This window comes from Parambassis ranga, chromosome 20, assembly GCF_900634625.1.
Source record: "Parambassis ranga chromosome 20, fParRan2.1, whole genome shotgun sequence".
In the NCBI taxonomy this organism is placed as follows: Eukaryota; Metazoa; Chordata; class Actinopteri; family Ambassidae; genus Parambassis; species Parambassis ranga.
Window position 1 is genome coordinate 10329175 of NC_041040.1, and position 25268 is coordinate 10354442.

Consider the following 25268-nt stretch of genomic DNA (forward strand, 5'->3'; position numbering starts at 1 on the left):
AATGATCTGTGTGTCTGTAGGTGGCAAGTTTTCCTCTGCGCTGTCTGAGAGCTTAAAATAACTCCTGAGCGTTGTACTGTGTTGTTTATGCAAATTCAAACACCTCCCACAGGCTTTCTCCTGTACATAGCTGTCATTTAACGGGTCACAGGAAAACACCCGCATCTCATTTAGAATTAGAATTCAATTTAAAACCTCATCAGACTTCACATAATTATCTTTGTAATCATCCCTCCTTGGATTTTATAGTGAACGGGGCACTGGAATTAACCGTTTTGGATTAAGGGGAAAAATGATTCCCCACTTTGTGTCAGAATGGTTGTGATTGATAAAGAGGATTGATCCTAAATGGGTGAATTTGTACTCATCTATCTTTTATAATCCCAGTAAAAAAGGAGAACACAGAAAATTGTCTTGTGTAATGGACACTAGTTGTTGTGTGTTCTGTTGTTCCTCGTACGTCAGTCAGCATCAGTCTTATTATTGATATTTCCCATCATTGCCCAACATCTTGGGGCTAATTAATGAGAAGCTGCAGTGCATGACCAAGTGTTGATTTACATCATTACATCCCATCTAATCACAGTGGCATCCAATGCACATACTCTCACATGGTAGTATGCATGACTGCACACACACACTCAGAGGTAATCAGTCTCAGATTGAATCTGCAGGATTCATCTCCAGAGATCATCTCTGTGCTGGACTTTCCTTTCATTGAGTTTTGCCAATAAGATGCATGGATTTATCTTCCCCAGCTGAGAGAAGGTGACAACACGGGTCATTTATATTCCAGGCCTTACATCTGCTCGCTGCTTTCTGACCCCCCGAGCTTCAGCATCCTTCAGAGGTCTAGACCAGCCATTGAATTATAGGCCTGATAGGGGCTCTGTGGCGTGGGTTGCCTAGCAACCTCTATTGAGTGAAGCAAGAGGCCTGCTGATAGGGAGATTACCAGGGTCCCTGATAAAGTCCTTCCTGCCATGAACGCCTGCTTATCATAGTGTTGTCAGAGGAAAAATAGCAGCTATTAGCTCCCCCAAAACTGGGAAATCAGAGGTACGAAACTCGGCAGGTGCCTTGCACCATTACAGCATTTTATCTGAGCCAGTAGAGTTTACATTATCAAAAGCAAAAAAATGTGCTGCTTGAATGTGTTTTGTGTGTTTCAAACAAACATCTTTTATGAGCCTGTTTTCAACATTTTCCTCTCTTCTCCCTCTGTAGATGGAGTGTTTGGAAGGTGCCAGGAGTTGGCGGGTGCAGACCTGTACACATACGATATTTCTTCCTCAGCTCTGCAGCGCCTCAGGATCCTCCTACAGAAACTGGCTCACAGAGGTACAAATTGCCTGTCTGCGTTTGTCCGCGTTTCTTTTACTTTTTCCCTGCTCTGCATCAGTCACATACAGGGCTTACAGCAAATGCTTGTTAACTGCCATTGTGTGACGCCAGCCAAATAAGCCAAGCTGTCCCTTTGGCTAGAACAGTACATCCTACCACAGAGCTAGAACAGGTCATTTGACTCATATCAGGCTATTGTTTTGCCATCATCACCAAACCAATATAATTGGCTTATATGCTGTATGCTGGTAGAACATTTAGAGCTAATTTTGTGGATGAGTAACTCTTGAGGTGTGCAGTCTAATCACATCAGACCCAGTCAATGGCAGCTACTAATGCGCTTGTTATAACAGGTTACATCTCCAGGCTATTATGCATTTTTATAAAAAGACGTCTTCATAGCAAAAGTAACTATATAGATCATTATGAATGCAGCTATAGTAGCAATTCAAGAATTCTTGTTTTCTAACCTGGAGTCATGCTGAATTTCCTTGGGCTAACAAATATTTTAAGAGTCTCATCAGCTCCTCTTGTCAGTGCTGTAATTTAAATAAGGAGGATTTGATATTCATGTCTTGTTCTGAGCAGTTGCTGCTGTTTTGTGACATTGTGAACAATACAAGAGTGACTGCAGCCTCTAGGCAGTCTGCTGCCATCAATAAATAACATGAACTGTGTTTATGTTGGAAACAGAAGCAAATGGGATTTTTTTTTCATTTTATTTAAATATTTCCTGCATAAAAGCAAATATTAGTAAAAAAAAAATACACACAGTATAAAGACACAGTTTTGGAATTATTATGTGGGTAAAGTTCATCATTCAAAATATATGAGAACATGTTTTTTTCTACATATATTCTTTAACATACTGTGTATTCTGCAGCCTGCAACTGCAGCCATGACTCACCAGGGGGCAGTAGAAACCTTTAACTCAGACCATGATTGCAGACATCAGCCCTCCAAACACTGGCTTTGCAGGCCACTCTCAGCTTAATATCTTTTAACAGGCATGAACCAGCGTTGAAAATCATTAAGTCTAAGCAGTCGGCCACAGGAAATGAAAAAAGGAAAAAAAAAAATGCAGTGATGAATATTAAGCCAGGCGAGACCACACATTTATTCTAATTACTGTTTAGAAATAAACAAATGAGAGTGAGGAGGATGAGAAGAGATCTGGTGTGTAATTTTTTTCCGCTCCGTTTTGAGCAGTGTTTAATTCTTTTCATCACGAGACGCGTTCTCTGACCTCATGCATTAAGACGCCCATTTACAGACATGACATCATCACTTTGAAAGATTTCCCCCTTTTCTGCCTTGTTGAATCATATCCACAGACACAGAGCATTATCTTCATACGAGTCCACAATGCACTGCTAATGCTTGCTGGTATGTTATTCTTATCAGCTTAAATGGCTATTGAAGTGTCATCTTTGAGACGTAGGGGACCTTTTTTTTGTGGAGACCAACATACTGTAACCTAAATTGAAGAGATGAAGGAGAGAGAGAAAAAAAGATGTGGTACGACATCAATGGCATTGATTTACAATCCTCTTTATCTTGCATCAGAGCAGGTAGAAATCGCACAATCTCTGCTCACAACACCAATGTCATTCAGATCAATAGAAATTGACCCTTGCACAAAAGGGCTCGGGTTGTCTGGATGTGTCCCCACTGGCAGTGCACATTGTCTGGTATTAAATTTTCACCACAATACCTTCTGAATGCACAGCACTGTCATTCAACTGCAGATGACTTTTATATTACACGGCACCCAAAGCCAGCCGACTTTAGTATTCACCATGTGCACTCACAGTGTGTCTACACATTTCATAGGCAAGCTGCTGTCAAACTGCTTTGGAATCATTATGGCTCTGCTAAATATGTGTGTGTTTGTAGATCCTGCAATTGTATAATGTATAATAGCCTAGCAGCTAGTTTTACTGTGTCTTTATCTAGTATGATATAAGCTAACTAGCTTGCGGTTACCTACCCAAAGACTAAAATCTCCCATCACATGTTGTGCAAAAAAGGGACTACTATTTCCACACTGCAACAATAACTAAGGGTGGCAGGCAAGGCTTAGCAGCTTCACTCCAAGACAGACTATAAGACTGATTGTTTCTTCTTTCTTGCAATGGTCAGTGTTTATGCTGTCAAGCTCCATATGCCAAACATCAAAAAGAATCATGTCAGGATGTAACAGCTGATGGACGATGTTAAACTACAGTAACCTGCAGTCGATTGACCTCCTGACCCATTGGAGAGCAGATCTCATAGTACAGACAAGTCAAGTTAGATGATGCATTGTGACATTTGCATTAGCTCCATTGACAGGAGTCATCAGTCAGGGAAAGTCACTGACCATAAACTGACAGCAGGTCCCTCCAGTGCCACTGAAACGATGGGTACTCATGGTCCTACTTTGCTTCCTGTGCAAAAAGAGTTGTCTTTGGTAGACAAGCAAAAAAATCTATTGTGCCTCTTCCTCATGTTCTGCCTTGTCTGTGCCTTCACAACCTTGCTACAGATAGTACTGGAGAGGACAGATCACACACATCATGCTGTGTGAAAACTTGGGTTGTTATGAGGACAGCAACTTTTTTGAGTCATTCAGTGTGACTCCATGTCTGTGTGAATCTGTCTGTACTAATTTCTGCTGAAGAGTTTTACTCTGAGCAAAATGATCTTGTTTAAATGTAGTGTCATTTAGCTTGTCCTGCAGACTGGGGTGTCTATCACTAGCATCCTGTCATTTTTCCTATTCTGTCTTTATGCTATCCAAAAAACTCCCACACTGGTGAGCTGTCATCCCCTCTAACACGATTTTACTCAGCAGTCTCACACTGGACCAGTGGCTAGCTTGAATTTTACCACATTATTTTCTTGTTACTTAGGTTTTTGCCACCTACTGATGAAGCTTAACATAAAGTTTATATATGTAAAGACCCCCATCTTTAGTTCAATATAAGTAATTAGATCAATAGTAATTATTGTGAATATGCAAAATTGTCATTATGGTATAAGCTGCAGAAATAAGATAATTATAATTATAAAACATATTCATTTATTCAGATTTTGTCACCTGCCTCAGAATTGCATTGTGCAGTAATATATGTGTCTTATTTGGAGTGACACATTTCATTTTGACTAATTAGGTAGACCTCACTGCTAAATTATTCACGCTCTTTTCCATTAATGCCTCTAAAATCAGTTGGTGGACCGAAGTAAAGGAAAGGGAGAAATCTGCATTTCAAAACCACCAGATGAAACAACAAGACATGTAGACAGGATCTCATCTAATAGGCTTTGAATATTTAGGAGGCCCCCTCTCTGCTTCTCTCTCTCTGTCACACAAAAAACAGACAGGAGGCCAACAGAAATATCTAGCTTGTTTGAAAGCTGTTGCGCTAATGGCAAGGCGTTAATTAACTGAGGCATTTGCCTGAGACGGGATGCTATCCTTAACAGGCAAAAAGCAGCAGCACTTGATGATGGAACTTGCTCTTTCTTTGGACTTACAGACGAATTTGCATGACATTTAGCTTCTCAGAGCCAGGATAATCAGCTGAGAGGTTGATTGAGAGGAACCCGACCATAGAGGCCCCGCCACTCTTCTTCCTGACTTTTTCTTTTTACAAAATGGCTCATTTTGATTTTGTAATTTGCACTGGTATACCTTTTCCCTCAAGTGGTGTGCCCATCAGAGACACACACAACATAGTATGTATGGAAATGAGTGTCTCCCCCAAGAGACACAGGGGGATAGAGGTGTCACAGTCAATGAAGCCAGCATCATCCTGTTGTGGTGCTATCTCACTCTGAACCCATTTAACCGGCTGCGATAAACTGCAGGTACCATATGGATCCTTTAGGGCTGAGGCCAGACATGATTTCCCCACCACTGCTCATGATATCATAAATGATGATCATCATGGTAACATATAGCAAAGTATACACCACATCGGGTAAGCCATGGGTAGTTAACTGTCATTGTTGTATGAATGGATGGCTGAGCCGCGTTCCAGAACAGTGACAACATACGCTGCTTTGTGCTCCATTCAGTGCTGCCAAGAATGACTGGAGGCATCTGTAGCTGCTCTGCATTGCTCAGATCCTCATCTGGTGCTTATGAATATCTATGAGAATATCCAGTGTCTGTGGGTGTGAAACCAGGCTAATGAAGTCATTCTCCAGTGCTGATACATTCATTTCTTCACATATTTCTGCCCAGTTTGTTGTTAATAAACACGTCCACGTCATTAAGAATCGCATTGTTTCTTTAGATGATGAGTCTGTTAAAAGATGAGGTGTATAGCAGGTAGGAATCTGAACCCATACCACCACATAATGACTTGTCTCTCATTAAAAAATACTTCTGCACCAGAATGGAAGTGTCATCAATGAACATCTTGGCTCTTTAAAAAAGTATAATATCTTTGGTATTTATATTCTCTTTGCTGATGGAATCCTGTGCCTCACGGCTCTTTGGGAATGGGGCCATGTTTTGGGTATCTTTTTTGCTTGGGTAGCTCCATCTGGTCCTGGCACCACCGAGCTTTGCCCCTGCCCAGGAGTTCTGCATCCCAGCTATGTGTTGGCAATTAGCAGAGATGTTGGCACGGCGTCAGGCCACAGTGTGACATTCTCCCCAGGCTTGTTGACTGGCTGTGGCGTGTGTGTGTGTCTACATGTCTGTGTATACACATGTCTCTACATTTCTGCATGTGTAGTTGTGTCTTCCTTTTAGTGTGTCAGACGTTTTGGACCTCCTCCTCTCTTTAAGATTTTCTGTTTTGTTTTGTACTCTCATGTTTACTCTGCAGTCAAATAAAAACATTTCCACAAATAATATTTAATTTAAAACAGTGAAGTTTATACAAAACAAGACAATACTTGTTGAGGAACACGATCTTTGAGAATCATATGCTACATACACATATACAGGGTCTAGTTCTTTGGAACTTTAAATAGGTATTTTTGGACATTTTAGGGATTTAACAATTGTTTATCACTCAACTAATCCTTAGTTTGGTCCCAGCAGCCCAAAGGATACTCTTTCATTTAACCTGTATAATTCCATTATTAGGTGTTTGTTGTATTTGTTTACTACAGTAGTTCATACAGCTGTAGTAAATGAGTAAATCAGTGCAGTGAGCTGCTTGATATTTCAAATTTCAATCTATGTCTCCAGGTTTCACGTGGCAGGACGACATCACTCAGCAGGTCATCTCTAGAGAGCTCTCCAAATTGAGGAGAATCCCCCTCCGCCATCAGGCCACACCTCAAATTACCCAGACGGCCCACAGCAGTGCAAGAGACAGGACACTGAGGCCCGCACACGGAGAACTGAGCAGGAATCTTCAGAAGTACCTGACGGGGCTGGGATTTCTGCAACAGGCCGAGGTAGACGGGCAGCCAGGAGTTCAGCGAGAGACAGCCAAGGTTCAGGTGAGAGGCCAACACACTGTGTAGTAGTGTGTGGAAGCAGCAGGTGTGAAAACCTGATAAAATTATAAATAAAGACATTTTACATAAAGTGTAACCTGTAATGTACAAAGACCAAACAACAGTATCTCTATTCTCCATTTTTTAAATGTTTATGTAAGTGACTCAAATGAAACCCAGCAGCTTGGTTGATCAGTTAGGTTGATCAGGGCTGGGATTACTGTATATAATAAAAACACATTTTCCTTAAATTAAAGTAAATTAAATTTTGGCTGCACCTCTTCCTATTCCTTGTTGACAAAGAGTCAGTATCTGTCATACGCTGGGGTCGCCCCCTTGTCCCTGCTTTGCCTTTGTTTCTTGCTTTCTATCGTCTCACCCTCTCCCGCTGAGCAGGAACCCTTTTAACACAAAGATCTTCCATCACCTCTTTACATTATTCAGTCCTTATATTTAGGGTGGAACCCCAGCTTTGTGTGAAATGTGCTCTGCATCCTTCATAGCCGAGCCACATCCTGCTGCTGTGTCAGTGCAGCCATAATGCAAAGTTGAAGAGTTCAGGACCTTCCTTATTGATGAAATGAGGCCCTTTGTTGTGTAGTGTGATGGAAAAAGGCAAACATGGTTAGCATGAATGGGAGAGCACTCCCGCCTTGCTGTGCTAATGCCATTATGGCCTCTCAGTATGCCTGGCTTGGAGAGACTGACATTTTCTCTATATACATTTGAAGGACAGAAAATGGCACCGAGGGAGATAGCTCGTATTAGTGCAGCAGTGACATGGATAATAATGCTGTTCAGGGGATCGGATGTACTGTATGCTGAACTGAAGCGTGGGCACTTATGATTCAGATGAAGAGAATGATTCCTCTTCCTCATAGAGAGAAGAAAAGACAAAATCACACATTTCGGTGCCAGTATTCATACCAGCTACAATGCCAAATTGTTAAAAGGCCTCTAAATGCCTGCGAAGCAGCGCATTGTAATGTAGATAAATTATTCATTGTGACATATAAACTCATATGGCTAACTTAGAAATCAGATGACTCCATTTTTTCCTTTTAGATAAGGGATTGCAGCTACTTCTCTGACAGGAGGCATATGCTTTTAAAGTTTGTTGTGTGTTGTGGCAATGCATGAAATTACTCTTTGAGTGACACTATCTCATCTACGATTTCCATAATGCAATTTCCAAGGGCAGTTGTCTTTGATCTAGAATCCCTATTCATATCCTGTCCTGTCTCGTCGAGCCTAGGTTGCTTCTCTTTTTAAACTAAAGGCTGTCACAACAATGCTGACCCAGTACAACCCATTTAATGTTCTCATGAAGGGAAAAAAGGGACTGGTACAGAGCTCGGACATGGATAAAGATTTATCAGATAAATGTGGTCACTTCAACCAACAAGAATTGAACACTAGCAGCTTTATGACACTGTATTTAGCCACTTTAACTCATGTTAATATTAGTATGCTAGCTGGTGTAGGTAAGTAATACATGAAAGCTGAGGTTACATAAAGAGATCACTTGGCTTCAAACTAAGCAAATTTGCCAGCTGACTACTGCAGCCTGTCATCATAGTCAGCATACTACAGTAGTTAACATGCTAAGCTTGCCTGTAGTCCATCTATAGGGGTATGCTAAATGTGGTTACACTGTTGTGTTTTAGAATGAAGACATCCAGTCTGATAGTCCTTTGGAGCCCAGCCGACCCAAACCCCAGCAAGGCTGGAAAGAGACCACTGTCTACAGCCTGCAGAAAGGAGCTGGCCAGCCTCCAGTCACCAAAGTCTTTACCCAAAGTGGAGAGGGCAGGCACCCCAAGCTCAGTACAACCTTCTCCAACCAGGGCCCAGGAAGGAGCAAGTCCATTTCCAACCATCTGGAGAGGCTTCTTGCGGGGTCTCCAGGTACGGAGCAGGATGTTAAAACTGTGTGGCCCAAAGAGAAGCTCCATTACCTCAGCTCATTGCAGCCAGCTCCGAGTGACCACACAGAGCCAAAGACTCAACTTGCTTTTGGATCCAAAACCCAAAGGCCTAATCTGGACAGACTGCTGTTCAAGGCTGCCTCAAACCATCCAAAAACGGCTCTTAGTGGCATGGACGGTAATATACGTTTTGTTTTTTACTTCTTGTTATTCATATTTATTTATATATAATCTGATTTTGGGGTTTTCCATTGTTTTCATTCTGTCTAGATCGGTTTATCCAGAATATGGTGAACCAGCTGGGGAGGCATAGCATCGACATGGATTCTTTCATGAACAAAGACCTGGACCAGCTGGCAGAGGTCATCACAGCAGCTCTGCATGAGGCGGATGAGGAGCGACCTGCACTTGAGGCCCAGCCAGAGCTAGGAGCCACTGACGCCAAGGGGGGCATGAAGGGTAACAGGGAGCCACAGGCAGCAATGACTCTGAATCAAAACCAGGACCTGAAATCAGATAAGGGGTCGGATGTAAACCAAAAAGACACACTAAAAGTGAAACAGCAAGGTTAGTGTTTCTGTAATAAAAGCAGGCAGCCACATTTATATTAGTTATGTTTAGTATTTGTGCCATAAATGTAAGGCATTGTAAGTTTAGAAATGTTTTAATAAGGCTTTGTTTATATAATCCTCATACAAAGAGCTGCCAAATGTATTTTTAAGTCTTTCTTTGAGTCACAACTATGTTTCTTTGCTAAATATGAAACAGAACTTTCAGTTTTCTCACAATCTGCTCACATACATTGTGTTTGTTTCCAGGCCAACAAATAGACGGTGCAGACAAAGAGCCTGTTGACAAGGTGAATTTAAAATTACTCTGCTCAACCAACAAATTGGTTTCTCAGGGAGCGAGACATGTCCAAACTTACACTTTATTCTCTTTTGAATGCTACTTCAAATAGGGATAATTTGAAAGCTGTGCAGACTAGCGTTTACTGTTGAATTATCAGAACCTGAAAGACAACGCACAGCCGCAGAATCTTAGAAAATTCCTTGATTGTTGTCTTACCTCAGTGTTTTCGCTGAAAGGAACCATTTGAATTAAAATTGTTTTACACAATGTCGCAAATCTTGTTTTTAAACTACAGCAAATAAGTAAAGCTGAATGTACCCTTTAATGATTTAGGGAAAAAGGATGTTATTAGACCTTGTACTGGCACTCTTATTTTTCTAATGTCAGTCATAGAAAAGTGAAGTGGAGGAGTGAAGGCTCTTTTCAACACATGAATGATATTTCCTCAGAACTTAATCAATTGTCTTTTATAGAATTGTGAAGAAAATGTTTTCACTCTAAAGAGAGTTTTTCTTTGATTCGATACAGCATGCAGCCTTCTTCTCTAAGCTGCTGGACTACCTCAACATGGAGCCCTTTGAAGATGCTCCAGAGGTCAACCATGGGCCACCTGCTCCCCTCCAGAAAATGATTGGGCTGGAGAACGTCCAGAGCCGGACAACACAGGACCAAGTTCCTGCTCCCCGCCTCTGGGAGGAGAAGGCTGTGGTTGTACCCGCAAAGGAAGGCTCCACCCTGCAGTTGATTGGAGGGGCAGAGGGCCCTGGCACACAGGTGGACTCAGAGGTGGAGAGGCTGATGCAAGCCGTTCAGACACCAGCGGGGAAGAAGCAGCTGGAGGAGCCACAGAAGAAGGACATGAGAGTCAAAACACAGCTGGTCCATGTGGGAGTGAAGGAGTTTTCCAGCCGAGGGAAGGACAGACACTTTGGCTATATTATCACTGGCTCAGAGTGAGTATGATTCAATTAGATTAAATAGATATTTGCTTACTGTTTACAGCTTCTCTATGTGGCTGGTTGGTGGTGTTTTAGAAAAACAATACATGTAAATGAGTTCTGAATTAATGTACATTACTGCTTTTCAAACACTAGTAGTCGAATTCTTGCTGGCCAAACGACTAGCTGCCTACTTACATGAATTATTAGCTTACTGCAGATCGGACTGCTAGCTTTTTCATCATAGTAGCTAGCTTGCTAATCAGGTCTAGCTAACAAGCAATCCATAAAAGCAGAACAAGCTGATTCATAACATGCATTATGTGTTATATATTGTTGATTAAAAATTTCCATCCAGTAAATATCTGAAAACGTTGATATTTACTGGATGATAATTGAGAGCTATGTTTGTACGTGAACTAGCTTCCATGTGGTGTGTAGCACTGTGTGTTTACTCTATTTATCTTTTTGTTCATTGTTGAAATGAAAAGGTTGCAGTTTAGTTTAGTTAAACCTAAACGTCATGTGGGGAAAGAGAGACAGTAAAAACTCTCCTGCTTAAATATTTGAACAACATTTAAGGGTATGTGTTTTGCCATCTTGTGTATATGACATAAATTTACAGTATATCTAAAGTAATAGTCTAATAGTCTTAGAATGTAACTCCTACATACAGTATCAGTTTTTGTTCCGTTACCAAGCCATAATACTGGACCTGTTTCATTTAAAATGCCATAATAACAAGCGTATGTCTGCTCTGTTCTCTTACTTAAAACTGTCTTTAAGAGACGCGGCTTCTGTCAAACACCACCCACATATTCACTCAGTCTTTATGGAAAAAGATACAGTTTGAAATCCTTAGTGTGTGCTGTACCTGATTACAATAGCAGGGATGATAAATCCCTCACTGTGTAGGTCTCAGTGTGCTGTATTACAGCTTTAATGATGATACTTTGTCAGGAAAGGTAGCCAAGTTCTCCCGCTCCCTCCTTCTCTTTTACCTCTCACTCAGCTCAGGCTCAGCAAAGATAAGTTGCTATCGACTCTGTCTTCGCCTCTGGCCCTCTCAAATCCCTTTATGGCGTTATCAAGCACAGTGTCAGTTGGGTGTCCTTCACCTGTTCAACACACGTCTCATAAAGGTCCGATGGCTACAGCTATTGTCACCTACACACAAATAGGAATAGCAGATTAAGACGTAAACACACAGTAAGTATGTGCCAGGGGAAAGAAGCAGGTCACCTTCTAAGTGAAATTTTGTCTCCTCCTCCTCCTTGTCCTCAGCCCACCTAGTGGACACCTATAGTTGGCCTATAGAAGTATTTGCTGCAGACCTCCTGATTGCACAGTTGTTATCCCCAGCTGCTTCAAACCCTGCAGAGAGGCTACGCAAACCTGCTTATCTGACAGCTCCTGACATTGTGGTTGGTGGTGGTGGTGGGGGGGCTTGGGGAATAGGAAGAAGGTGGGGTGGTCTGTGTAAGGGTGGGGGAAGGAAGTGGAAATGTATGGATAGAAGAGAAAGAGACAGAGAGGAAAAACCCAAGGGGGAAAATGTGCTAGCATCAACAACCAAGTCACTCCTGGAGCTCTCCAGTTGCTGGAATTACCGCAGAGGGATGCAAACGTGTCTGGAATTGCTTCGGTGAATCTTTAACTTTCAAAAACCCCTCAAAAAGTGGAGGGAAAAAAGACCCTCCCACTCCTCTCAGAGGTGGAGTGAATCAGCCACTCATGCACAGCACACTGTTCTGTGTTCTGTTTGAGAGAAGCTGCTGTAATGTGGTGTCAAGTGCAAGCTATACAAAATATTTCAGCATTATTCTACCTCACAGTGATGGTGAGAATCAGGAAAAAAAGAACACATATACAGTAAGTGATGTTGCACTCAATATCCAGTCCTGCGTGAAATTGTTCCCCAGTTTATTTCACATTTCTCTGCCATGGGTTGGTAAGGAAATTTAAACAATGTCTCATTATGATCCATGACTTTTTGGTGCGTGTCACCTTGCGTTCACTCTTCAGTCTGAGTGATTCCAGGTCAAGCTGTCAGCAATAAAGTAGCTCTGTGAGTGTGTTGTGTGGGTGCCCTTCTTATTTCCTCCATACAATGCGCTGGCCAGTAGATTGCCTTTGTTTGGTCTATTTCCTTGGCGATTTACTCTCTGAGTGAGAGAGCAGCCGTGGACTGAGCTGAGATGAGGCATGGCTTTATCAGACCACCATTACACTTCACCTCCATTCCATTTGCACCTTATTATTCTCATCTCACCATGAGGGCGCGTGCGTGCCTGTGTGTTTGTGTACTCGGTGTTATCATGTTTTGCTTTGAGTGCGTACGTGCATGAGGGAACGAGTGAATGTAGGTGAAGAAAAAGAAAGATGAATAGAAGGGAAGAGAGAAAGAGGAGCGTCCATATGATATAGCCATTACACCTCATGCAGGTTCCATTTGCACCTTATTGTTTGTCTCATTGCTGGAAAAAAGCAGGTGATTTACCAAGCCTGAAGAGGCAGCTGATCCCTTTTCCCTTGGCGCGGTGCTTTGTGTGTTTGCGTTTGTGTGTGTCTGTCTACGGGTGTGCAAATGTGTGTAGTACATTCATTCAGACAACCATAGCTTTTGCTTGTGTGCAATGACCCATTTGTAGGTATGAATTGTGGCAGTATCTTCCTAAACAAAATAGCTTTTTAATGGCTGCATACCAACACGGATGTTGCATGGGTATGGACTTCCAAATGTGACACTTAACTGTGTGTTTGTGTGTGTTTCTCTCTCAGCTCACTCACTGCTGACCAGGGCACAGACTTGATGGAGCGTCTGACCCAGAGACTGAACCTCCATGCTGCAGACCTCACCCAGCTCTCGTATGTACAAACACAAACATCCCACGTTGTCACAAATAATGATTTACAAGCTATGCATCGAACATCGGATAATTGGCCACATTTAAATGTTGTTTTTTTTGTGCCTTTAAGCTCAGGGAAACAGTGCGAAGGTTGTCCAGTCGCTGCAAGGATTGTTTGTGCAGAAATGTGCTACACTGCCAGAGACTGTAGGCGTTTGTTGTTTTTCTGACCTTTTGGAGTGTTTGACTTCTCACAGGGAGAGAAATCAGGCCTAATTACCTCCAGACACATACTGATGTCTCCATTGTATTTAAACTACTGCCTTGCCACTATTGTCACTGTACGCTTTGTCAAAAATGAGCGCAGTCAAGCCATCAAACGATTTTAGTTTGCGGCAAAGAGAGGGAGAGAAAGGATGGACACAGCAGTGGATACAGAGCTGGAAACAGAGAAAGTGGTCCAGCAGGAGGCGGTTAACATATTAATGAGCAGCCGAACTGTCCTTGAACTCAGGTTGTTTTGTGCTTTTACCGTGGTTCTGCTGTACATTTGGTGTCAGACCATGTAGGAGGCAAAGGAGATGTGTTCGCCTAAGATCTGACAAGCCTTTCAAGACCCTCCTGCCGGAGAAGTGAAGTCTGGGTGGTTCAGTAACACCCGCAGCATATGAACACCAAAGCCGGTGCACTGCAGTGTGCGGCAGCTACACTGCAACTGTAGATACAGAGCGTTCTGGCTCAGATAATAGTTGCTGAGGGGGAGACTGTCAGAGCATTCTGTGTCTACTTTTGCAGCATCGAGAGTACACAGAGTGACCTCACAATGAAGGAGTTGTTGTGATCTCTATCTTCACATCCAACTTCTACATTTCATTTTGATGAGCCAGGACAGCAGGATACGTCATGGGCTGGCACTGATTTGGTTAATTGTGTTATTACACCTGTCATGTCACTTACACAGAATCAACTCCTGATGCACATAATGATGAATGTCATTATGTGGATGTTGATGGAAAGTCACAATTACAAAATATTATAATTCATATCCACACCAGTGAAAAACCACATTTCTGAAGTACAGGCAGTATTCTGCTTGTCCCTGTTTTCTGTCATATGCGGTATAAAATATTGCATGTCCATATTTAACACACATTGGCCCTCCACACAGATGGAGTCTTGGTCAGGATCCCTTTGCGTCATAGGAAAGGAGCCTTCAACAGACAGTAGAGACAAATGGCATGCAAATCCACTCAGATGGTGCCTAGAATAAAAATATGCAGCTAGGAAATATAACATCTTATTTTTATTTGCTCTAATACAAAAATAGAGTTTGTATTTGGAACCTCAACTGCCAGAAGTGGTCACTTTGGATTCATTTGCATTAAGACAGACATGGACCATGGAGTAGGGCTGCATGTCGATGTCTGAGTCTACCTAACTCTTGCTTTTGCTATAAGAATGGGCCAGAGAGGTGGTGTTAAGGTGGGAAGATGATGTAAGGTGTTGTTCATCTTTGAGAATTATTTTTGCAATTTGCATCAAAATTAGTCTTCTGTGTAATTGAACCAAAGATACAATGATCTCCATGCTTATTGGAATTATACATCTTTATTCAGTATAAAATAATGCCCTTTATAACTGCAGAACCTCCTTAAGAATCATCACTATCAATGTAACCCAGGGATACCACCTCTACCTCTATGTATCTATCACAAAAGGATCTTCTAATAGCCAATTCAGCAGGAAGAGTGTTTTGTATGATAATAGTTCTGAGTGTACTCTGCTGCATGTGAGTCAGAGTGCATTAAGTTGTTAAGCCAGTGCAAAAGCTCCAGACACATTCCTTATATAGAGCTAAAGACAACTTACATTGACACTGACCTCTACAGAAAACAAATACAGAAATGTTTGTTTTGCTCTTCTTGTTCCTTTTTAATAATAAACACATTCATGTAGAAATGAGGCGAACTATGTGACGCAGGCTTGTTGTGCCTCTTACTGTGCTGCCTCTACAGGTGAGTGTTTTTGAAAGCCTGTGTCTGAATATGAGTTGGCTGGAGTAGGAGAGCTGGGTCAGAGTACACTGCCCTGCTCCAGGTGCCTTTCTCTTTTTTTCACCTACTTCTTTCAACCCTGATAGGAAGAGAAGAGAAGAGACACTCAAAAATGATGCCGGGCAGACAGACTTTCAGACAGAGAGTATGAGGCAGGGTTTTTTTGTGCGTTAGGATTTTCAGATGGAGAACACAATTATGTTTGAGCTCACTACCACAGCAATCAGTGCAAATATTCCCTTTTCAAAAGAGGTTTGAAATAGTAGTTCTGGATGATGAGAGGCTGGAGAGAACATGTGCCTTTTTTTCAGATGACGTAAGTGTTTTACCCATCAGAAACACTAGGGGGAGTGGGACACACACTCACCAAGTCTGTCCTCACAAATAGTCTGTGAAGGAACACACACACACACACACACACACACACACACACACTCTGCCAATATCCCGCCAAACCCGTCTGCACACACACACTCGTGTCCCGCCAGCAGACCTAATATGAAGTCCAGGCTCACGCATCCGATAACACAGGAGACAGTGTGAGGTCCTCCAGATAACTTATCTATCTTAACTTCATCTCCCAACTGCGGCTGTGTTTTTATTTAAATACAGTTTGTGTGACTTGGGAAAAAAAAAAATCACGTCAGTTCAATTTGAGATGCATTTAGATCTCAGAAAGAACACCCTCGGCCAGGGAGAATTGAGGCTGGGGTAAAGATTGTGGAAACATTGACATTTAACAGAGCAAACAGAGCTCAGGTGAAGGACATATTTCTTTCAGAGGCGTGTGTGTGTGTGTGTGTGTGAGCATGTGTGTGATCATGCTCACAAATGCATCGGTGCATGGCTGGGTCCGTCTGTCTGGCTGTATTGGCTCATATCTTGCTCCTGGCCGAGTGTCCGTACTGGGCTGACGGATGGTGAGTGGGTCTGGGTCACAGCACTCTGGCAGTCGGAGGAATCTCACTCTCTGTCGTAAAGTCTGGCAGGAAGAACACTAAAAATGTATGTGCACTTTTCAGGACATAACAGGACAGTACAGTTGATGCTGTACTGGTGTTTTGATTCTAGGAAAATGGGACATGTATGAGTCAGCCGTGTGTGTGCTTAGTTACAGTCTATAAACCATGGATTAAATATAATGTCTTGACATTTGATCCACCTTATAAAATATGTGGATTTCTGTACAGCAATTTTTTTCTTTAATTTCCACTTTTACAGATATATAGTTGGTAGAAGCAGCTGCTTTTATCAGAATGAAACAAAATACAAATATTATCAGATTTTCAAAGGTTACTTTACAACCCAGTCTCATATCACAGGTGGTAATGGCTATAGTTGGTTTTACACTAAAGGCTCTATTCTAGTTTCAAAGGCTGTTGGAAGACTCAGTCCAGCTTTGGTTAGGTCAAGGAAACTGTCATAAATTGAGGTTCAAACAAAGCCACCTCATGCTTTCTGAATCTGAACCTAAAATTGTTTTTTGATTTTTTTACATTTCAGGTTGTGGACCAGTAGAGCTATTACAGTCACAGTATTTCCTGTGGTGCTGTGCTGTGCTTGAATAATGAGTTTGTATATATTAATTTATATTTCACTTCAGTCTGTGCTAAAAGAAATAGCCTGACATTATGAAAGATGAGAATTTGCTGGTCAGCTGCTAGTTAGCATTGCTACAGCCTGGCTCTACTAACACTTCTAAAGGCCACTTATTAACACACCTCATTAAATTTTACATACTGTATGTGCCACACTATAGTCAATAAAATGCATAAACCTCAATGGTGAAAAAATGCAAGAAAAAGTGCAAAAACCAAAACCCAACAGTATGAATGCATGTTGATGATGCGTGCAATATATATGTATGCTGTTATGATCGTTTGTTCAGTGTTCCTGTTTGCTATTAAATTCATAGTTTTTTGGTATATTTGTATGTTCATAGTTTTGTTTAAATTTCTGTTCTTGGGGTCCCCTCTGTGTTTATAGTTGGTGTTGTGTGTTTTTCCTGGGTTTTGGTGTGTTTTCCTGTTTTATTTTGAAAACCGTGTTCCCTTGTGTAGCCTACTCTGTGAGTTTTACTTCCTCTTGTGTTTCCCGCCTTGTTGATTATCTGCCCCGCCCTATTGTGTTCAGAGTCTGCGTTTGAGTCCTCCACTAAACTCATACTTAACACGTTTTATTTGTCACATTTTATATTGTATCTTCATTGCTTTTCATGTTTTCCTAATACTCCGTCTGTCTGTATACAGTCTGCTGATACCATGGGGAAAAGGGAAATGCATACAATCTTACAAGTCAGTTTGTTTTAGGAATGTTCTAAAATGTGTTTTAGAATGATTATATAAAAGAAGACAAGATAAAGCATGACGCTGCACTGTAAGCAGAGAAAATTACACCTTATTCTACAATAACAAGCTCATTTGTATTACAGTCAGGCTGAAATTTTCCCACCTCAGGCAGATTTTTGTCACCTGTTTTAACAAAGCGAGTCTTTTGGGACTGAATAAACAAGACTGAAGGAACCTGATAATAGACAGATTGCTCAGTTCTGGTACTTTAAAATTCTTACTAACTTGAAGAAGAGCTGCAACTGACTTGCACTGAACATGTTTCCTCGTGTCATTTGTCCATGATGAATATTTCCGGTTTCACTGAGGAAAACTTGGCATCATCGTACTGCTGTATCGCAGTATTGTCATATTCATTACTAGATGTTTCTAGAGCTGCAATCAGAGCTGTGAAGTCACTATTTCTTTGTTCAGCTGTTAGAAATTGTCTCTTTTCAGCTTCTAATAAAAATGTTTTCATTTGTGGAGTTAGGAGGTTACACCAGACATGAGTAGAATTTCTTCTTTACTCGCTGCTTTTCCTCCGTGTACTGTTGCTGGGAGTTCTTACAAAGTCTGCTGGGGTTGTCAGAATTTATTTCATAGCTAACCTCGGGGACCTTAAGCATTTGTTCTGCTCCAGGGAGAGAAGTCAGTGGCTGACTCCTGACCGGCAAGAGGAGAGCGGGCGCAGGCAGGTTACTGTAGGTGAAATGAAAACTACATGTCCAGCTGGTGACTGTGCTTTGCTCTTTGGCCAAATTCAAATTAAAAGGAAAGCAGAAATCCTGATCATTCATATTGTGTCTTGTTATTGATCTCCGTTATATGTCTTGCTGTGATTTAGACAAGGATTTACCTTAGTGACACTATGGGACCCTTGATGAGTAAATAATAAACCTATAGACAGAAGCAGGTTAGCTTAGCACAAAGTACATAGTACACTTTGTATTTAATTGCCTAAGGTGTGAGTAACAACATGGTATGTGTCTCGCTGGAAATAACCGTTTTAACCCAAATCATGACTATGAAGTAGTTTTAGTAATTACCAATAGGTGACCAAATAACTACTAGAAAAAAAGTCTACCATGTAACTGCTATGTAACCCTGTAAAAAAGTTGTGTAGTTCTGCAAGTACAGTTGTTGATGTTGTTTCATCTTTGATGTTGATCTGCAGCGTCCTGGGTCCTGCGCTGACATTCAGAGTTGGGCCAAACCCTAAGAACATAACCACTGCAGATCTTGTTCAAGTTGCAGGTAAGAGAGCAGTCTATATGTTTCCTTATATCACCTTCACAAAATGATCCTGTTGACAGCCTTCATTGTGATTCATGTCATTTTTACTAGCCAGTCCATTCTATCACACTGTCTAGGCTTCAGTAAATGAGAACACAGATTAGTCTCTCAAGATACAGTAGATAGGCCGGTGTTCATCTTGTTCAGACAAACCCCTGTCCCTAAGAAGATTATCAGCACTGTACAATGACAGATGACCATCAGTTACAGAGATGATGAGCTCAGTGTGCACACCTACTGTTTCTACACACATACACACATACAATACACAGCAGTTTATTTGGTCTTCTATTAGGCTGACAGGTTGAAACAGGTTCAGCCAATCAGTCAGAGTGTATACTGTTGTGTGTGTGTGCCTGCAAGTATGCACTTGTGTGATGTAGACTGATGGAGAGCTGTCACCCACAGAAAAGAGGTTGTCAGTATGCACTGCTGCCACTCTCCCTGTTCATTGTCTGCTCTCCGATCAGCCTGGCGTTGGTGTTACTGAGTGTGTGTGAGATGTGCCCTGGATGTGTGTCGATGTCCTTGCTTTGGTCGGAAATGACTTTGAGAACCACAGCAATACTCCCAACAGTCAATATCATCCAATATCACCCCACTGGAATCAACACGGTGGTGTTGTTATTGGCAAAAATGTGTTGCTGCTTCAGTTTTTCTGTGTAGCAGCAGGTTTTGGCACCAACTCGTTTTCCTATCAGGAAAGTGCTGGATATTGGCTGATGATACAGATTTAAGACAAGAAAGGCTGGTGGCTGAGTTTTGTGTGTGTGTGTGGTAGTGTGTGTTTGGAGTATTATAGTATGTGGTGTGTCATGGACTTGTAAAGAAGCTCCAGCCTGCAGTGGTTCCAGTCATCACCATTTTGGTGCTAACTCCTGACTGATCCAAAGAGGTTGAGTGTGAGTGCAGCTGAAGAATTTAGCTAGTGCTAGCCTGTCACTCTGTGTGTGATTGCTCCTTAAAATTAATATTTAAAACCTTAATTGAGTTATATAACTTATAATTTATACCATGAGTATCTCTGCTGACATTTTAACATGAGTCTGTGTGGTTTTTGACTTACTCTTGACGCTGAAGTGGCCATATGAAGAATTGCAACTTTTAGTAGCCACAAATGATGAAAATATATTAATTTACACAATAACATCACAATCAATTGTGACTCCATTTTGGGAATTATTTGGTATTAATTAAAGTTCCTCTAAAGGCTCTCCTTTTGGTGATTATTATGGAAGCTTAACCATTTATGGGCTATATACACCAATTAGACACTGTTGCTCAAATTTTGTACTCAAAATATTTGGAAGGCACAGTTAATTAATCAGTGAATATTAGTAGGGATGTGTCCATATTGTTGCAAACTGTTCTTTCAGCTGAAATCATCTTTTATCTTCAGTTTACATCCCTGAATGTTGCAGCTTATTCTGTATCTATCCCTCATTGTCTTCCTAGCTTTCTTTAATAGAATGAGCTAATATTGTAAACATCGTATGGACAAGGTATAATATTAATGTGTCACAGATATGTTTCCTCTTCCTTCTTTATGTTTTCTTCTTCATCTCTTTTTTTCTTTCCACTCTTGTGTGACTGACTTTGATGAGGTGGCGTGTGGTGAGAGCTAATGACAGGCGTGAGCAGGGCTAAAATGTCAGACCAAATGTTAAGTCAACATGATCATGAGCCTGACCCATGTTGATGAATTATGAATACAGCCCACCTGAATAGCAATTTGTAAAAGCAGACTGAAGGAGGTCATCAAGCTGCTTTGGATGCATTGCTCATTTAATTTCAAATCCGATGCAGCTCTGAAATGTGTAACAAATATAAAAAAAAGGAAAAGAGGTTGAAAGAGTCTGTGGAGCTTCATGTTTCCCCCCCACTGACCTTAGCTCAAATCCTATTGTAGCTTTATCCCATGTGCCCCCTTCTGCCATGTTGCCGTGGTCTATTTCCACCACAGTGTGAATCGGAGTGGACTTCCCACTCTCCTCCCAACATTAAAATCAATCACAAGTGAATGCACTGTCCCCTTGTTTAGCTGTTTTTCATCTGTAAATAAGCATGCATGACGTTAAATTCAATGTGATGTGGCAAAGGCGTAATGATTTCAAAGTGGTTACCAGGTAGTGGAGCAATAGCCTGGTTAAAGTGCAGTCTGAAAATCAAACTGACACCCACATGCAGTGGGCACCTGGGTAATCCTGGCTGACCTTTGCCTTATGTGTGCCTGTGCATAAATGACGTGGCCTCCTAATGAACTCATCCAAACCCCTGCTGTATTCAGTGCTCAGCCTGCTGCTGGGAGCCTGCATGTTGAGCTGTACAGCAGCCATGGAAGTGGGAGAGTAAAAACTGGAGAACTGTGCTAAAAAACCATCAACCAAAACATTCTTCTTTATTTCTAAAGTCATTTTAGCCACAGGACCTAATGGTGATATGTTTACTTTAAATTCTCTAGCCCTACCGATATCAGAGAACCAGAATATTTTCAGTTAACATTCAAAGAAGATAGACAAAAGACCATCTTTACAATTGAGAAGCTGAACATTGTATTTATTGTTTATTGTGACTACAACTACAACTCATTATCACTTAAAATGTTTATTTTAACTGGTCAGCCATTTATCAAAGATGCCAGTGACAACTCATTAGAATAGAATAGTCAGCTTGAACATCTTTTCTCTTTAACAATTTAGCTGTGAAGTAACATTCACATTCCAGCAGCTGGAATGAAAATTACTTAGAATTTAATTATCCATCATCACAGTTGTAGTCTCTTAGACGAAGACTGATGATTTTCAACTAATAAGCTACTTATGCTGTTGTGTATTTTTTTGTTGGAATTGCCACTAACAATTAAAGTGGTTTCAGTTAATGGTTTGGCTATAAAATGTCAAAGCAAAATGTCACATATGCTCCAAATGTCTGACTTTGTCATATCCGAGGCTCGGAGACACCATCTTTGAGATACTAGTACAAACTCAGATGTTCTGTGAAAAATGACTGAAATGGCTGATGGCTCCAATCTGTCATCCATCTTAAAACTAAATGCTTTCAGATGCAGTCATTGTTTTGCAACTTTGCAAGCAGAATTGTTCAATTCTCTCCAATAAGTCCCCACACAACAGCTTCTCGAAATATCTCTTATATCAGGTTCTGATTATAAAATTGTAGGAGTTGTTGCACCAAAAGCTTCTTGTTGTGCAGATTTTCCAAAAACATCAGTGTATCTCCGTGTGTGCAGGATCTACGTTGTATCATGCCTTGGCTGTATTTTCTGCCTTCCACTCTTTCTCTTGTCAGCTAAAATGATATCTAGGATGCTATCTATCGTCTGTCTGCCTGAATACATGTGAATGCAGCAATAATTTTGCTAAACTGGTGAGTTTATTGATTCAACTTTAAAATGTTCAAAACTGCTGCAAAGTGCCCGTCACACATTGTGAAAGGTTTATTATATAGTGGTGTTACCTTGACTGTACTCTGCAGTGTCTGAAGGGGGCTAATATGGCTCTGCTACATTCTGCTGTCCATCTATCTGCCCATCAGTTCTATTTGATGTGTTCAATGCTCCATTGAAAAGAATAGACAAAGAGACTCGGTTGAAAGGCATGGACAGTATAGAGGAGATTTGATAACTCATTGAAAAGCATCTTTTAGGCAGCAGGTTCTTAGCGGCTGTGTGGTGAAAGGCCTGCTGGGAGGTCTGACTGTATTAGTGGAGGTAGAGGCTCTTGTGTTCTGCTCAACTGGAAAACCACAGGACAAAGACCCACACTGCCTAATCCCTGCTCGGCTGCAAAACAAAAGAGAAAGCTGCTGCTTTATCAAAACTACAAGGCATTCTGTGTGTTCGTGTTTGTGCGCGTGTGCGGATGTGTGCGCGTTGGTGGATGTGTTTTTTTTATGCAGCTGTGTTCATACTGTGCCAAGAAAATGATTTATTCAATATTTGATGAAGTGGCAGCCAAGCTGTTAAAACCAATGTTGAAATGTGTTGTCTAAAACTCTACTTTTTTTTTTTGCTGTCTTACTTCCTCTCAGTGATTTCTAAACATGTAAATCGACTTCAGTTGGGGGGAAATGGATCTGCCAGAAATGCTTTTGCTCACTGTAAAGTGACATTTTGTAGCTGATGATGGATTTGATCCACTGGCATGTTTGAGCACTTCACAGTGAGTAGGCGGATTTATCTGTAGGAAGGGTGTTTTTGCTTCAAAAAGTGTCATTATGTCCCTGATTATTTGTTTAATTGATGGTGTTTTGATGCATCAATTGTATTTCGCCACTGCTCTCACAACTACACCTAAATCCATTTCAGCGGTCAGCATGTTTAAGTGAGTGTTTGGTATGAAAATTGACGCCTGATGACTCGACAACTGGCATCAGGGATGTCCAGGCCAAACACCAGGGTGAATATGTGTGTGTTAAGAGAGGTTGTAGATGGTGGGTGGGAGCTGGATGAGGACACTTCTATTGTCTTGGCTGTCACGGCTGGGCGACCTTAGAGCCCCTTGGAGCCCCTCAGAGGCCTCAAAGGCCCCCGAGGCCAGGCCACAGCAATGAGTCCACAGGCCCCCAGGCCGTGAGAACCCCGGCCCTGGTCAATGAGTGCTGGGAGCCTGGGGACCTTGGGAGCAACTTGCAGGACCATCTGGAGCAGAGAGCAGAGACCCTGACACACGGCTGTCACCCAAGGGAGACACACAGCGACGTGGTCGTAGACAATATCTGCCCCCCGTGTTTTTGCATCTGCGTCTGCAGATATATATATATATATATATATATATATATATATATATATATATATATACACACACACACATATATATATATACACACACGCACACACTCACTTAGTGACAGCAGAATGGTGTTGGTGGCAAGTACGAAGGAAACTGGCAGTGAGGAGAGTTTCAGGGAGAAATGACAAGTGTGTCTCCACCTCTTTCGCTGTGCATTAGAAAACTAAGTGGAAAAACTTGAAATTTTGAAGAAAATATACTAATAAAGGATGTTCTGCTTGGCTGGAAAAGTTGGAAAACAAAAACAGACCAGGCAAATAAATAATAATGCAGGACTGGTGTGTGTGCTTGGCTTTACATCCACTAAAGTTTGTGCTCTTATACAATTCGCAGCCCAGCTTCTGTGAGAATAAATGTTAATGTGGAAAAAAATCCATGCATGTCTCAGCAGAGAAAGGAGACTATCACCTTAAAAATCCTAATATATGTGCTAAATTCAGCGTAAAAGGGTACAGTGTTAACTCTGGTTTGGTTCCCAGACACTATATTGACACCTAAAACAAACATTTTCCATCATTTAAGGTTTGACTGACATTGTTTCACTTGCACCATCTTGCTACGCTAAAACAACACTCTACTGCAAAGACATTTTAATGCAACCACTCAAGTCAATGAAGGGGAAAGTTAGTTTTAGTGCTGTAAATTTTTGTTAACATTTTTCATCATATAGATGGGAATGTAAGAAGTTTGCTTTAAAGCCAAAGGGAGAGACTTTTTACACTCTGTGGGCAGATGTGAAATGTACCACACTGTCTGTTGTTGTGCTCTAAAAACATAAGAGAACCAGTCTAAATATAACTAGGATCCTTTTCTACCTTACTCTATTTGTCTGTCTGTCTGCCTGAGTCTGTCTGTCTGTCTTTTCTCTCCTCTCTGTGGAAAGACCTGGTACTCTGTCTGATCTGCTTGCAGGCACACATATCTTCCATACACTCACACACACACACACTCTTGCAGACAACTCTAAAGTGAAAACACACTAGCTGTGGATGCATAATGGTGCTAGCTACCATTTGAGTGGTGAGTGGTAGTCTTTTCCAGCTGAGCAGATTAGCATAGATCTCCCACGCAGACAGAGTTGACCTTCACTCTGCAAACACTTGTCAAAATGCCAGCGATAATTACCTGCTCTCTTCGCAAACAGCACAATGGTTTATCCACCTGCATCTCTGGCATGGAGGACAGATATGTGCTTCTATAGCAGCCTGTTTTTTGGACATACACTGTTAGTAAAGGTAATATAAGCTGCAGGGATTACTGTATGACGTGCGTGTGTGTGTGTGTGTGTGTGTCTGGTTCCTGCTTGATATTGTAATATTTACCATTCAGAAGTCAGCAAGCCACCAGAAGCTAAAGAAATAAGTGTGAATTAAATTTTTTGAATGTCGCCATCGCTTTCAGCATACTCGTGTCCAGACACATGTGGC

At 41.4% G+C, this 25268-nt stretch overlaps 1 protein-coding gene across 1 annotated transcript in view; it reads left to right on the forward strand.

Moving 5' to 3' along the window:
• The window catches only part of ptprn2 (protein tyrosine phosphatase receptor type N2), a 108628-nt gene that overhangs the window by 16228 nt on the left and 67132 nt on the right, over positions 1–25268 (forward strand). Inside the window, exons 3-10 of the mRNA XM_028432975.1 lie at positions 1228–1341; positions 6536–6792; positions 8457–8895; positions 8988–9284; positions 9536–9576; positions 10098–10522; positions 13289–13375; positions 18915–18994. Of these exons, the coding sequence (XP_028288776.1) occupies positions 1228–1341; positions 6536–6792; positions 8457–8895; positions 8988–9284; positions 9536–9576; positions 10098–10522; positions 13289–13375; positions 18915–18994 (1740 nt within the window). The remainder of the gene's footprint in view (positions 1–1227; positions 1342–6535; positions 6793–8456; positions 8896–8987; positions 9285–9535; positions 9577–10097; positions 10523–13288; positions 13376–18914; positions 18995–25268) is intronic.